Raw genomic sequence first — 13,784 nt, 5'->3', positions numbered from 1 at the left:
TTCGCCGTGGCCTGGGAACCCTTTATTTTCTGAAAGGCAATCCATCCCCAAACTCTGCTGTTTGGAGATACTCTTGGGGGTCTGGGAACCCCGCAAATCAATCAGTCATCTGAGTGAGATGCTGCTTGGGACTGCCATAGTCAACAGGCCCCGGAGTTCAGATTAAACATATATGCACACACTCACCAGTGACATCTGGTAGCCTACCATCCCAAATTTGCAGCCCCGAGCAAGATTTGTAGACTCAGCCTGATCCCTTGGGACTGATTTCAGCACAGGTCACAGCGCGTTCTGCCTGCTTACCCAGCCACAGCTCCCATCTAACTGTGTGGGTTGAACCCAGTGATCTTTTCGCCAGCTCTGAAATTCACTAAAGCCTGAAAGGGATTGAGAAAGGTGAAGACAAAAGGTTCCAGGGACAGCTGCTGTTGACGACCAGGTCCTGGTGAGGCCCAGAGGCTTCGGCCGGGCCCAGGGTCACGGGGAGTGGATGAGGGAAGATCCGATTGGACAGGAAGTAGGGAAGGCGGAAAGCAAGATTGACTTTCTCGCCTTTAAAGAAAGGGCCGGGGTGGAAGTCGAGAAGGAAAAGGAAATAAAGTAATTCTGAAAATCTCCTACAGAAAAGCCGCGTCTGCGGCCTGGGGCCCAGGTAAAGACATCCATCTTGGGTCGTGAAATGCGGTGGGAAATTGTCGGAGGGCGGGCTGGACCCGGAGGCCGCCTCCAGCTCCTGGAATCAGATCTTACGGCCTCGGGCCAACGCCAGTGGTGGGGCAGCTCAGAGTGAAACTGCAACAATTCGGGTCAAACTGAATTGAATCGTTTGAGTCAGGTTTCCCGGGCGACTCGAGCCAGCCCAGTACAACCGGCCCAGGTCGGGAGCCCCCAGCTAGTCGAGGAAGGGAAGGGGGGCGACCCCGCCTGCTTAAGAAACTCCCCAGTCCTCTGGACTCCAAATTCACCAGGACAGAGAACAAACTACAGTCTCAGGACGCGGCCACAAACTACTGAGGTTTTCAGAAGGAGGGGGAAAAACCTCCCCTCCTCCCCCAAGATCTCTGGAGAGCAGAGAGGAGATTTTAGCATTATCGGAAATGTTCTAATTTTATGTAAGGAAAAGGCATTCGGGATTAATGATGCGATTAAAACAGAATTTCAAAAGGTATCAAAAAGAAACCAAATGACCGCAGAAACCCTTTGGAAGGGAGCCGGACTTGGGGGCCAGGGCGAGCCTATGCTGAGGCCGTTTGCTTTTTCCTTGGCGTCTCCCTGTTTCCAGAAGCAGGAATCGTTTTTTGTAAAAACCTTCCTCGCGACTCGCTGGCCCCGCCGGATGAGGGGTGGCAGAAGCCGGGGCGTGTGGGTGCCTAGGTCAGAGGGTCAGAGGCTGGGAAAGACCGTAAGGCAGGGGAGGAGAGCAAGCTGGCCTACCCGCTCCGGGTGAAATTGAAAGTTAGCCTGGCCTGGGTTTCAGCGCTTTCCCAGCTGGGCCGTGGACTGAAGGCCTCGGCGCCTGCAATGTGGCATTAACTCTTCCTGGCTCGCCCTGGACCCAACATGAGGGGCGCATAGCGGTGAGGGGTTGGCACCGGTGAGTCCTTGGCATCTGGAGAGTTATTCTGGGGAACGCTGGCTGGGCGCAGTTCATCTCTAAAATGGGATAATAAATAAGCGTCGCCCTGCCCATCCTCTGCTCCCACGGTGGGCTTTTGTGCACATCAAATGAAGACGTGTCCTTGGGGGAGTGAGTGGGAACATTCTGGAGCAAAGTGCAGCGTCATTGGCACCCAGCAGGGGTCAAAGTGCTGGAGACACCTTTTTAGCTCTTCCTTCACCCCTAATCGGTTCAGAATTCCAGTGAGAGGTTTTGCTAGCCTAGTCTGGAAACAAAATAACACTAGGATCACTTAGAGCAAACTCTCAGAAAATCAAAAGCAGAGAGGATGCGGGCAGGTGGAGGAGTGAACAGGTTAGGGTTGAGTACGGATTGGGGGTGGGCATGGAAATTGGCAGCGGGTTCAGCTCTGGAGAAGGGAATGGCAGCCCACTCCAGTATTCTTTCCTGGAGAATTCCATGGACAGAGGAGCCTGGCAGGCTACAGTCCCTGGGGTGGCCAAGAGTCAGACAGAACTGAGCGGCTTTCATTCAACTCTGGATGCTTCCTAGACTCTGAGACACTAGTGCCCACGGGCAGTGGGGTGGGGGAAGGGGAATCTTAGGCATTTGCTCCGGATTCACTGGGATTCCTCTGTGACTCCTGCAAAGTCCCAGAAATAGCGATTCCCTGAGCGGTGCCGGTTTAAACCCTTCCTGGAGGTGAGGAGCCGGTGGCTTCTGTGATGGGGGGAGGACTCCCGGAGAGGACTGAATGGGAAACTGAGCCCACGTTACCGGTTCCCCCGAAGCCGGACAGAGAGAGGCTCAGAGAATACACCGCGTCCAAGAGGGCATGTTAAACTAAAAGTTTATAAATTAAAAGGGGAAAAAATACAACGAATAGAGCTTCCAAATTTCACAAATCTTTTTAAAGTTAATACTCTAGTTGAGTGCACAGTGCCCTTAAGGAGGCGACAAGCGGCGAGGTTGACAGGGTCACCTGTCTTAGGGACAGGGATGGGAGAACCCGGGTCCGGAGGCAGGAGTCGCGGAGGGCGGAGGGGATATTCACATTGAATACAAAAATAACCGTCATTTGAATACAAACAACTGCAAAGTGCTACAAGTTTTAACCTCCTTAAAAAAGAGAGAGAGAGAGAAAAAAAAAAGAGAGAGAGAGAGGAAGGAAAAGAAAGAGAGTAAAGTTCTGCGAAGGACTCCTGGTTTGCGCGCTCTCCTGGTTCAGGGGCTTCCAGGAGCCCCGGGACTCCGAGAGGGAAGACGCCGGGCCGGGGCTCTGCCCAGAGGCTCCCTTCCGTACATTCAGCCCCCAGTCAGGCGCCCCAACCCGAGCTTCGACAGCGGGGAGGGATGGGGCAGAGAGCCCGCAAACCAAGCACTTCACGGTTCAATGAACCCCTAGCCTGGGGCTCCTTGGGGACTGCCCGGGTTCTGCACCCCTTTGTAACAAATGCGATTTCCAAAAATAATAGATATGTAGATACACATAGATCGGTAGCATGGATACCATGAACTAGTGTGGCCTAGCGCACGAAGCTCCCGGCAGGCCTGACATGCTGGGATTCAGGCTTCCGTGGTCTCCAGGAGCTCTCTCCGCTCTAGGAAACGCCACCCCCAGGCAGACACAACCCAAATTCAACAGTGCGGTGGTAATAAATAGTGTCCGAGGGCTTCCCAGCAGGTGGGGACGCGGGGAAGTCGGGTCCCTAGGCCATAGGATGCCTCTGTTCCAACTAGAAAAAAAGGCGCCCTCGTCTGGGTAGACCCAGTTCCTGCGGCCAGGGCGCACGTCCTGGAGAGAGGAGCCGGGCTGGATTTCATCCTCCACCTGCCGCCCTCCCTCGGCGGGGCGCCCCTGTACCCGGCACAACCCTGCAGGGCCATCGGCGCCCGTCCGGAGCTGGGGCGCTGGGATCCTTCGCGGCCTCACCGCAGGCCGGCTCACTGGGTGCCCGCAGCAGCCGCGCACGTGGAGAGCGCCCAGCCGGGGAGGCAGTAATAAGGGTAATAGTAGGAGGGCTGCAGGGGCAACAGCGAGGGTGGTCGCAGCACCTCTCCGGGCAGGTACTGTCTCTGGTCGTCGCGGACCAGCACCTTCACCGCCACCTTCTTGGCGGCGGGCGCCGAGGCCAGCAGGTCGGCAGCCATCTGCCGGCGCTTGGTCTTGTAGCGACGGTTCTGGAACCAGATCTTCACCTGCGTCTCGGTGAGCTTCAGCGACGCTGCCAGGTCTGCGCGCTCCGGCCCGGATAGGTAGCGCTGATGGTTGAAGCGGCGCTCCAGCTCGAAGACCTGCGCGTGCGAGAAGGCGGCGCGCGAACGCTTCTTGCGCGGCTTAGGCGCCGCGGGTCCCTCCTCCTCCTCCGCGCCGCCCGCCGGCCTGCCGCCGCCGCCGCCGCCACCACCGCTGCAGAGCGTGGGCACGCGTGCGCCTCCAGGGCCAACCCCGTCGTCCTCGGCCCTCGGGCTGCGGTCGCCTGCGGACCCGGTGGGAACAGAGACAAGACATGTCAGCACCGCCGAGGAGTGAGGTCCGGCCTCAACCGCTGGCGTGGGGGCCGGGGGGCGGATATACACTTTGATCCCGCCGGAGTGGTGGGGTGGGCCTGGAAACCGCGGTCCGGGAGGCGAGTCTTCCAACTCTGCCCCAGTCGCTTCCTGCCTCTAGTCTTGTTGTGAGCCGGCAAGGAACTCAGCCGCCGTATCAACCCTGTGCGGCCAAGATCCAGCTCCCTGCCTTCTCTGAGCTCCTCCGGGCGCCTCTCAGCAGATGTGGATAACGGGCCTGAGCGTCCTCCCAAATCTTCTCTGCTCTCAGCCCTAGAACCTCGGGACTCTCTCCGTGGGTTCACCCGCCACCTCCCGCGCGCAATGCGCGCACCTCACATGCATCGCAACAGCACACGCGCGGGCTGCGGCAACAGGGTACTGCCCAGGCCGTGGGTAGGTTTCTCCCTCGCCCTTCGAAAGGGGATAAAAGGAAGGCTGGGGGTTGAGGGGTGTCCCTGCTTCGAATCCTTAGACCCTAATCCGACGCCTGCTCCTGGGGCCCTTCCTTGCTCCCCCTGGCTGCACCCCAGCAGAGGTCCAGCACTCTGGCCTGCAGCGGATACTGTTCGGTCGGAGCCAACATTGAGGCCTACACCGTTCAACCGAAAGGGCAGGCACGGGGGTCTTTCTGACCAGAGGGCGTGCCAGCTCGTGGCTGAGGAGGGCCCTCTCCCTTCTGGGTCTGGGATGACCTAAATCGAGCCCGGCTGCCTTCCGCTGGCTGCGGGGTTACCTCCAGCTCTTGGGTCCTCAGCCCAGCGCAGCTCTCCCTCGCCTGGGGTCTGAGAAAGCTAAATGAACCCTCCTCCCAAAGCTCCGGCTTGGTCGGCTTCCCGCTCACTTGAATGTTATCCCTTGCTACCTGTCTTTGAGCTGCCCGTCCAGGCTCTGGGACCTCGGGCTGGAAGCATCTCTGATCTCTGGGCCTTGGAGAAGGAAATGGCAACCCACTCCAGTATTCTTGCCTGGGAAATCCCATGGACAGAGGAGCCTGGCGGGCTACAGTCCATGAGGTCACAAAGAGTCGGACAGGACTTAAGAGACTAAACAATAACTGCTCTCTGGGCCAGACCCAGGGTACTGGCTCCCCAAGTTCTCCAGGCCCAGGGTACTGGCTCCCCAAGGTCTCCGGGCCGCTCCCTCTTCCCTTTCCTTGATTTTGGGGATTTGGGGACACACTCAGCCGAGGGCACTGGCGATGGGCTCAAGGTTAGGGTGCAGTGGTTCCCTCCCACCCGGTTCTAAAGCACACTGCCCGAGGTCTGAGACTTCACCCCATCCGCCCTCTCTGGGGCTCAGTGGCCGGAAGGTTAGAGCAGCCTGTGCCAGCGCGCAGAGCTAAGGGTCTTGGCCAAAGCAGGGGGCCCAGGGCGCGGGGTGCTCACAGCTCGCCCACTTCTCTCTGCGCGGTTGCCCTCCTCGCCCAGCCCCTCAGCCCGGCCCCCTTTCCCAGCGAAGCCTGGGCCGAACCTGAGACGCTGGCCGACATCTCACTGTCGCTCCGGCCTGCGGCTTCCTCCTCCAGGTCCTTGGCGGCGGGCAGCTCGCAGACCGGCTGGCCGAGGCCCAGGGTCGCCCCTGCACGGCAGGCCCCGCTGGCCCCCGGCGGGTCCGCGCAGCGCCGGCCGCCCTCGTTCTCCTCGCTCAGCGCCGAGTCCGAGTCCCAGCCGCCCGGGCTCTCCGCCGTCCGCCTCGCAGCCGTTCTGGTCCCCGCAGGAGACGCCAGCAGAGAGTCCTCGGCGCCCCCCAGCGCGCCCGCGTCTGTCTCCCCAAAGAGCCGCCAGCAACAGACAGCGGGCGCCGAAGCCACTGCCACCGCTGTGCCCCCGGGTACCGAGCGCCCCTCGGTCGCGGGCAGCCCGCCGCGCTCCTCTTTCTTGTTGAGGATCGCCTGGATGGAGAAGGGCGTCAAGGTGTTGGCGCCGCGCACAGCCATCAGCGCCGCGGGCCGGAGCGGCCGGCCGGGCGGGCGGCTGGGGCGCGCGGGCAGCTCCGAGCTGGATGGAGTGCGCGGGGGCCGCTGCAGCGCGAGTGAGCCCGGCGCGCGCGCGAGGCCCCTGCAGCCCACTCCTGCGCTGCCCAGCAGCCTCCGCCCCCCACGGGCCCCGGATCAGCGTCGACCCTCACCCCCACTTCCGACGCCCACCCCACCCGGAGACCCCCCCTCCCCCCCAATCCAGCGCCAGAAGTTCTCCTTTTCGCAGCTCAGCTGGATTAATCTCCCGTAGGGGCGGGCCGGGGTCTGGCCCTCGGAGGACTTGGGGTGGGGAGGGGAGGATCGGCGAGGCCCCCCTACGCGGCTGCAGTCCCCTCTCCAGCGCCTCCGGGGCGCACGGCCCGAGTCACTTTTTCTTTGCGCCTCTGGTCTCTTCCTTCCCCGCCTGCAGGATTTCGCTCCTTGGATCGTCGTCTCCAAGCCCTGCTGGGCCGGCTCTTCCGGAGCCCACCCCCGGCGGCGGCGGCGGGGCGGCGGCGGCCGCAGGATTCCGAGAGGCGCGGGGCACCTTGTTACCCCCTGTCCAGGTTTTATCTGTTTCTTCTCTCTTTCCTTCCCCAGCGTTCCAGCGTCCACCCCCCCTCCCGCCCGGGTGTCATTCCTCACCGCTGAGTGACAGCCTCAGGCCACGCCCCTTCGGGGGGCGGGCCCGGGCCTTCCCGGCCGCCTATTGGTTGGCTCCTTCTGGGCGACGTTGACTTGAACGGACAAAACTGGGCACGTTGCTCGGAGAAAGTCAGGGTCTGACTTAACCCCTTTTCTCCCAAGTCTGGTCCTCGAAGCATCATCCTCCAGCCGCAGGGACGCTCAGCCACCTAACCCACGGCTTCTTACCTATTCTGGCACTTTTGTGGAACGCGATATTTAGTTGAGTCGGATCTGGGAGGGAAACCCAAGTTAATAATTAAGTTCCTTAAATCGTGCGCGTAGTTTCTGTTCTCTAGGGAGGTTTATAGATTCGAAGAATACATTGCTGCTTCTTTTCCCCTTCCAGTTTCGCGGCTTCCTCACGGCTCATTCTTTTCTCTGAAATAATGAATGGACCAAAAGTCACCCTAGAAATAGTTTTCTTTCCTCACCGGATTGTCTTTAATTTAATTTCTGGAGAGGCATGAAAAAAGAAAAGATGGGACAGATAGAGCTAAAGTCAAGCAAGAAATTGGAGGGCATCTTTGGGAGTTTCTGGAAATTCAGCGATCATTTCCCTGGGCGGTCAATGCTGAATGTACTTGGAGTTTGTACAATTTTACACGACGAAGAAAACTGAAGCTTTCTGTTTGTTCTTGAAATATTCTGCTACTTGTGAGTTGAAAAACATATTTTTGTTTAAAAGACTATCTGGGAGTTACCAAAGTAGAGATCCTGAACTGATGACATTAATGTTCTTTTTGAAAATGAGTAGTGAATTGTTTTATGTAATAGAAGAAGCCAGGCTAAGAAACACAAGTATTGTGGGTATCTCAAAACATTTGTTACTCTATTTTTATTATTAATTTTTAAATAAATACTTTACTCAAGGAACACACTTCATTGCCTTCTATAAATTTTTGCCGGAGGCTTAAAACCAAATACACAATTTGAACCATTAAATAAGCTTAAAGAGATGTGATTTTAATTCAGTGATTTTAATTTAAATTGCTGGGATTGGTATTTGTGGTACTACTAAAACAAACAATATTCTCCCCTGTTAGCTTTCTTTTTTTGTGGTTCTTGTTCTGCACCGCAGGATGAAATCCACACACTGGTAGTTTGCAGGGCCAGTGGAGGGCTTCGCAGCATCTATACTTTCCAGCATTTCAGCCACGTGATGCTCTCTCGCATCCCAAACACGGTCCTGTGGTGTCTGGGGAGGGGTGGGGGGAAGAAAACCTTACATTGGAGAGGTCATTGCCCTTTAATAGTTCTATACGACCGACTACTTCAGTTTTCTGGGAAAGGTGTTTCAATTTGGTGTCCGTCGGCGGCAAGTGTAAGGAACAGGACGCTCTTCAGGCCCGGAAGGGAACAGAACAGAAGGCACACGATGTTTCAAAAGAAAACCATTGTTTCCTTCCTCCCGCTGACCTTGATTTGCCCTTTAAGTTACGCCCCCCTCCCACCACCTTAGACAATTTGTTGTTCCTCTCTGGGGGCGAGTTGAGGAGGAGATGGACAAGAGTCGCCCAGAAGGAGAGAAGCGAGCAGGTGTGAACTGGTGTCGCAGACAGACATCCCTTTGTGGGGTTAGGACTTGATGGGGACGAACACGCAGAGATGCTGAGGGGCTGAGTGACCGAGTGTTAGAGTGAGTTTGGGAGCTATACAAGGACTTGCTTGAATATATAACCACCACTTAGTTCCCCCCTCTCAATGTTTTTTTACAGAACCCCAAATCAAAGTAGAATACACCCCGTGCCACAGGCGTGGGTAGAGATTTTTCAAAGTTTAGAAAGATGTAGTTTGGTGACTTTGAGCTGTCCATTTTTTTGTTTGTTTGTTTGTTTTTTGGTGTGTGCCCGGGGTATAAGAGTCTTCAGGAAGCGCACAGCCAGGGATGGAGGCATCTCGGGCCACTGCGGCGGCCAGTTAACCTTTAGGTCCAGGGAACGGCTGCAAGCAGGGCCGGGAGTGTTGGCGGAGAGGAAGCTCGCGGGTCTGGAACTCCAAGTAGAAGCTGATGGTGGGGTTAGGTGGGAACGAGGAGGCTTTGGGGGCCGGTGAGCGGAGGTGGACGGATGCAGAGAGATGTCCCGGGTACATGCGCTGCAGAATCAAGGCCGGCGAGTGAGGAGGGGTGTGTGGCGAGGGCGCAGCAGGTCCGCGCTTGTCACTGGGCTGGAGATGGGGAGACCAGGGCGCGTCGGCGCGGGCTCACTGGGGCCCCGCTCGCAGCCCAGAGAGGGCGATTTGCTGCGCGCTTGACCGTGAGCTCCGGGGCATCCACGGCTGCCCGACCGCGCCCGAGGTTCGATCAGTTCCGAGCTCCGGCCCGGGCCGACCCCGGGAATCTGCGGAGCCCGGGAGCCCCCGGCGGTCGACCGGGCTTCGGGGAGCCGCTCGGCTCGCTCTGCGCCCTTCCGGGCCCCCTCGCCCAGCTCTGCCTTCGTCTTCTCCCTCTCCTTTCCATCCTCATCCTCCACCACACTGTCTCTTTTGCAGTTTGGTTCCTGCACGCCGCCTGCGTGCCGTACCCTCCAACCCCGAGCCGCCGAAGCGCCGTCGGAGGGTGAGGCTTCCGCGGGCCAGGACACCGCGCGCAGTGAGGGTGGGAGAGCCGCGGGGTCGGCGATGGGGGAGAAACCCAGCTCTCGGGCGGGCGCGCGCTTCCCCGGGCCCGCGTCCGCCGGGATGTTCCCGCGGTGCCCCCGCGCGCCGCGCCCCTGCCGCCCTCCACCTGCGCCCCGGGCAGGATGCGGGGAGACGCGGCAGGCGCGATGGCCAGCGCGGGAGGCTGCCTCGCAGTGGGAGGCCACGCGGGTCTCTCAGACGCCAGTGGCCGTGGCCGGATTCACCTGGTGTCCCTGGGCCAGGGTTTCCAGTCCTTTAACCCGAGGGTTTGTATCGGGTTCTCTTCGAGGCCGACGCTAAGTTGCAGGGGATGACGCGCGGGGAAAGGGCGCCGCGCAGGACTGCCTCGTTGGAGCCAGATCCAGGCAGCCTGCGCCTGGGAATTACCCCCGTCCCCGTCCGCAGGCTCTGGAGGTCACTCCACGCCACCGAGGCACCCTGGGCATCAAGCCACAGGCCACTTGCCGGCCAGCAGACCCTGGCTCCTGGGTCCCTATGTCATCCGCATTCAGGCCCCACAAGGATTTTTCACGCACGTGGTCCAGGTGTATCATCAGACCATCATTCCTCGGGCCGAGGACGTTTCCTATTTAAGCAATTGCTGCCCACAGACAACGTGCCAGGATGGCACCTTATTGTTTAGTTTAATCTACGTTTCCCTGAGGGTGGAAAACATTATTATCCCTGTTTTACAGATGAGGAAACTGAGACTCATGGAGTGAGTTTAAATGACTTCGCCATCACTAAGCAGTTGACTCAAGATCCAGATCGGACTTTGTGATGCCAGCCCAGGTGGGTTTTCTATTCTAACAGCTCTCCCCTCCCCATGACCCTTCACGTTTATTCTCATTAAAGGTTTCCCGTCATCTTGCTTATTTATTTCTGTGCTACATTCATCAGGAAACGAATTTCAAACTTAAGGAAATAAAATAATTTAGGCAGTCAAATCTAGCCATTTTTTCCTGTTTGGTACTTTTGAAAATAGAGAATGCGTGTTCTGTTCTGTCCAACTCTTTGGACCCCCCCAGGCTCCTCTGCCCATGGGATTTCCCAGGTAAGAATACGGGAGTGGGCTGCCATTTCCTTCTCCAGGGCATCTTCCTGACCCAGGGATTGAACCCGGGTCTCTTTCATTGCAGGCAGATCTTGACCATCTGAGCAACCAGAGAAGCCCAAGGCCTGTGGATCGGAACCTAAACCTTGTTATGAAGAAAGAAAGAAACACGCCATTATTATTCTAATCAAACTAGACCATGTGCTGAGGGAGACAGCCAGGTGATGAAAGTTCACTAAGTTCAGAAATATGGGGACCTGACTTTCGCTCGAGGCTTTGAGATGATGCGATACGGCCTCATGAAAGACGTGTTTCCTTTGGAGCTAGTGTTCTTACCTGTAAAAAGCCAGAGTTAAGAAATCACCTCTGTTTTACCAACAAATGTACGCACTCCCGACCCGGCCGGGGTACAGTGGAGGACGAGCGCCATCTAGCGGACACCTCTGATGGATGTGCGGGTACCAATGTAGAGAAGCGTGGTTAAGTAGAGCCAAAAGAAAATGTTGGTTTCATTAACACGGAAAGTTTTTTATGTTTACGCAGTCTCATGTTGTCAGAGATATAATAGCCAAGGTGTTGCATTTTAAAAACTCACCCAAACACCATCTGGCCCCCCACTGAAGACTCACACCCTTCACGGGCAGGGAGAAAAGATGGAGGTGAGGCAGTCGCAGGAAGAACCGGAGACCTCTTGGTCTAACATCTGGATTCTTCTCCGCGGCCTCTCTTGCGAACTGGACCCGAGCACCCGCTGGATGGCGATTTAAGGTACATACAGTCTATGTGATAGACTGGAGTCATAGGCAGGTTTTTCTTTTTTTCCAGAATTTAACTTCTTTATGACACTAATGGGGTGTTTCACTCTAAACATCAGCAAGTTCAGGCATTGCAAACAAGCCCGTCTTGTTTCTCGGATTATTTTTTTTCTTTGGGGTTATCAGACAGTGGATGGGTGATGGTGCTGTTTGGGCGAGGGTTAAGAAGGAGAAGCAGGTGATTGAATAAGCGGGATGCTGCTGTGTACTGTTATTTGTACTGAGTTTGAGAAGCTTGTGAAATACCAAGGAAGCCTTCTGAATGTGTAGTATTTCTGTCTCTAAGAAGCTGTTCTGGGGGCCTTCATGGTATTGTGCTGGGTTCCCCTTACAAAATTTTCCAACCAATTTCCCTTCCTGAAGTTTCTGTCATTCATTTAAGGTTAAACGAATGTTTCCTGAACTCAGCACTGCTCTAGGTGCTGGGGCTCACCACCCCGTAAGGTGCCACCCTTAATAGGCTAACATTTGGGTGGAGAAATACCATCAAGAAAACAATGCCTGCATAAAGCAATGGAGGAAACAGCAGACGTGAAATCAGAGTGATGTGACAGAGGGTGATTTGGGCTATTGCATTTTAAAATCTTTCTTTTCTTTCTTTCCTTTTTTTTTTTTAAACGTATGCTTTTACATAAGCAGAGTCATTAGTTTCAGGTGTATAACATAGTGATTTGGCATTTGTATATACTTCATTTAAAGTGATTATGAAATATTTATTCCCTTTCCTGTACAGTACTTTACATCCTTGTGTCTTATTTATTCTATACCTACTAGTTTGTACCTCTTAACCCCCTTCCCCATCTTGTCCCTTCCCCATCCGTCCCCCCACTGGTAGCCACGGCTTTTTTTCTCTGTATCTGTGAGTCTGTTTCTATTCTGTTATGCTCATTTGTTTATTTTCTAGATTCCACATATAAGTGAAAACATATAGTATCTGTCTTTCTCTATCTGATTTACTTCATTAAGCACAATACTTTCCAGGTTCATCTGTGTTGTTGCAAATGGCAAATTTTCATTCTCTTTTGTGACTGAGTAATATTTGTGTGTTTGTGTGCAAGTGTGTATCACGTTTTCCTTATCCACTCATCTGTTGATGGACACAGATTGCTTACTTAGCTCTTGTAAAAATGCTGCTGTGACCATGTACCTTTTCAAATCAGTCTTTTTATGTTCTTCATTTGTATAGCCAGGAGTGGAATTACTGGGTCATATGGTAACTATTTTTATTGTATTGGCCAAAAAGTTCATTCAGGTTTTTCTATAAGATATTCTGGAAAAGATAGTTATTTGAGGATGTTTCCTGGTTGCCTAGTGGTTAAGATTCTGGGCTTTCACTTGCCAGGGCCCAGGTTCAGTTCCTGGTTGGGAATCTGAGATCCTGCAAGCCAAAATAAAAACTCAGTGTATTTTTAGTTATTTGAGGAGCCTCAACATAACTAATTATTTGTGCGTGGTTGCTCCATTGTGTCCAACTCTTTGCGACCCCCGTGGACTGCGGCAGGTGGAGATCAGTATCTGGTCAAAACAGCACTGTCAGAACGGCTAGCACCAAAAAGACAACAAGTGACAAGTGTTGGCAGGTGTCTGCAGAAAAGGAAACCGTCATACAGGATTGGTGGGAATGTAAACGGGTGTCGCCACTGTGGAAAACAGCATGGATGTTTCTCAAAAAAACAAAAATAGAGTTGCCATATGATCCAGCAGGCCCACTTTGGGACATACACTCAGGCAAAACTATAATTTGAAAAAGATACATGCACCTCAGTGTTCATTGCAACACTATTGATAGTAGAAAGACATGGAAGCAACCTAAATGTCCATTGACAGATGAATGGATAAAGAAGATGTAGTATATATATTGGAGAAGGAAGTGGCAACCCACTCCAGTATTCTTGCCTGGAGAATCCCAGGGATGGAGGAGCCTGGTGGGCTGCTGGTCACACAGAGTCGGACATGACTGCTGCAACTTAGCATGCATGCATTGGAGAAGGAAATGGCAACCCACTCCAGTGTTCTTGTCTGGAGAATCCCAGGGATGGAGGAGCCTGGTGGGCTGCCGTCTATGGGGTCGCACAGAGTCGGACACAACTGAAGCGACTTAGCAGCAGCAGCAGTATGTATATATATATGTATATATATATATATACACACACACACACACATACACAATAGAATATTACTCAGCCATCAAAAAGAATGAAATAATGCCATTTGCAACAACATGGATGTAGCTAGAGATGATTGTACTAGCTGAAGTAACCCAGAAAAAGGCAAATACCATATGATATCACTTATATGTGGAATCTATAATATAGTACAAGTGAACAAATCTACAAAACAGAACAGACTTACAGACATGGTTGCCAGGGGGAAGGTGGGTGGGTGATGGAAGGATTGGGAATTTGGGATTAGCAGATGCAAACTATTATATATGAGATGGATAAACAACAAGGTCCTACTATATAGCACAGAGAACTATAT

At 54.4% G+C, this 13,784-nt stretch overlaps 1 protein-coding gene and 1 long non-coding RNA gene across 2 annotated transcripts; one reads left to right on the top strand and one right to left on the bottom strand.

Moving 5' to 3' along the window:
• Positions 1 to 2,490: 2,490 nt before the first annotated feature.
• Positions 2,491 to 6,107, bottom strand: NKX3-2 (NK3 homeobox 2). Its single transcript, XM_061145156.1, has 2 exons — positions 5,642 to 6,107; positions 2,491 to 4,098 (listed from the first exon to the last, which is right to left on the bottom strand). Exons 1-2 carry the CDS (start codon positions 6,105 to 6,107, stop codon positions 3,563 to 3,565), a joined length of 1,002 nt encoding a protein of 333 aa, XP_061001139.1. The 3' UTR covers positions 2,491 to 3,562.
• A 2,215-nt stretch (positions 6,108 to 8,322) lies between these two features.
• On the top strand, positions 8,323 to 10,778 carry LOC133058457 (uncharacterized). Its single transcript, XR_009693337.1, has 4 exons — positions 8,323 to 8,351; positions 9,306 to 9,372; positions 10,130 to 10,226; positions 10,574 to 10,778. It is a non-coding gene; the product is annotated as an uncharacterized LOC133058457 (long non-coding RNA).
• The last annotated feature ends 3,006 nt before the right edge of the window (positions 10,779 to 13,784 follow it).

This window comes from Dama dama, chromosome 6 (assembly GCF_033118175.1).
Source record: "Dama dama isolate Ldn47 chromosome 6, ASM3311817v1, whole genome shotgun sequence".
Lineage (NCBI taxonomy): Eukaryota > Metazoa > Chordata > Mammalia > Artiodactyla > Cervidae > Dama > Dama dama.
Note: the sequence above shows the minus strand (reverse complement) of the source record. Positions and strands in the feature narration are given on the sequence as shown.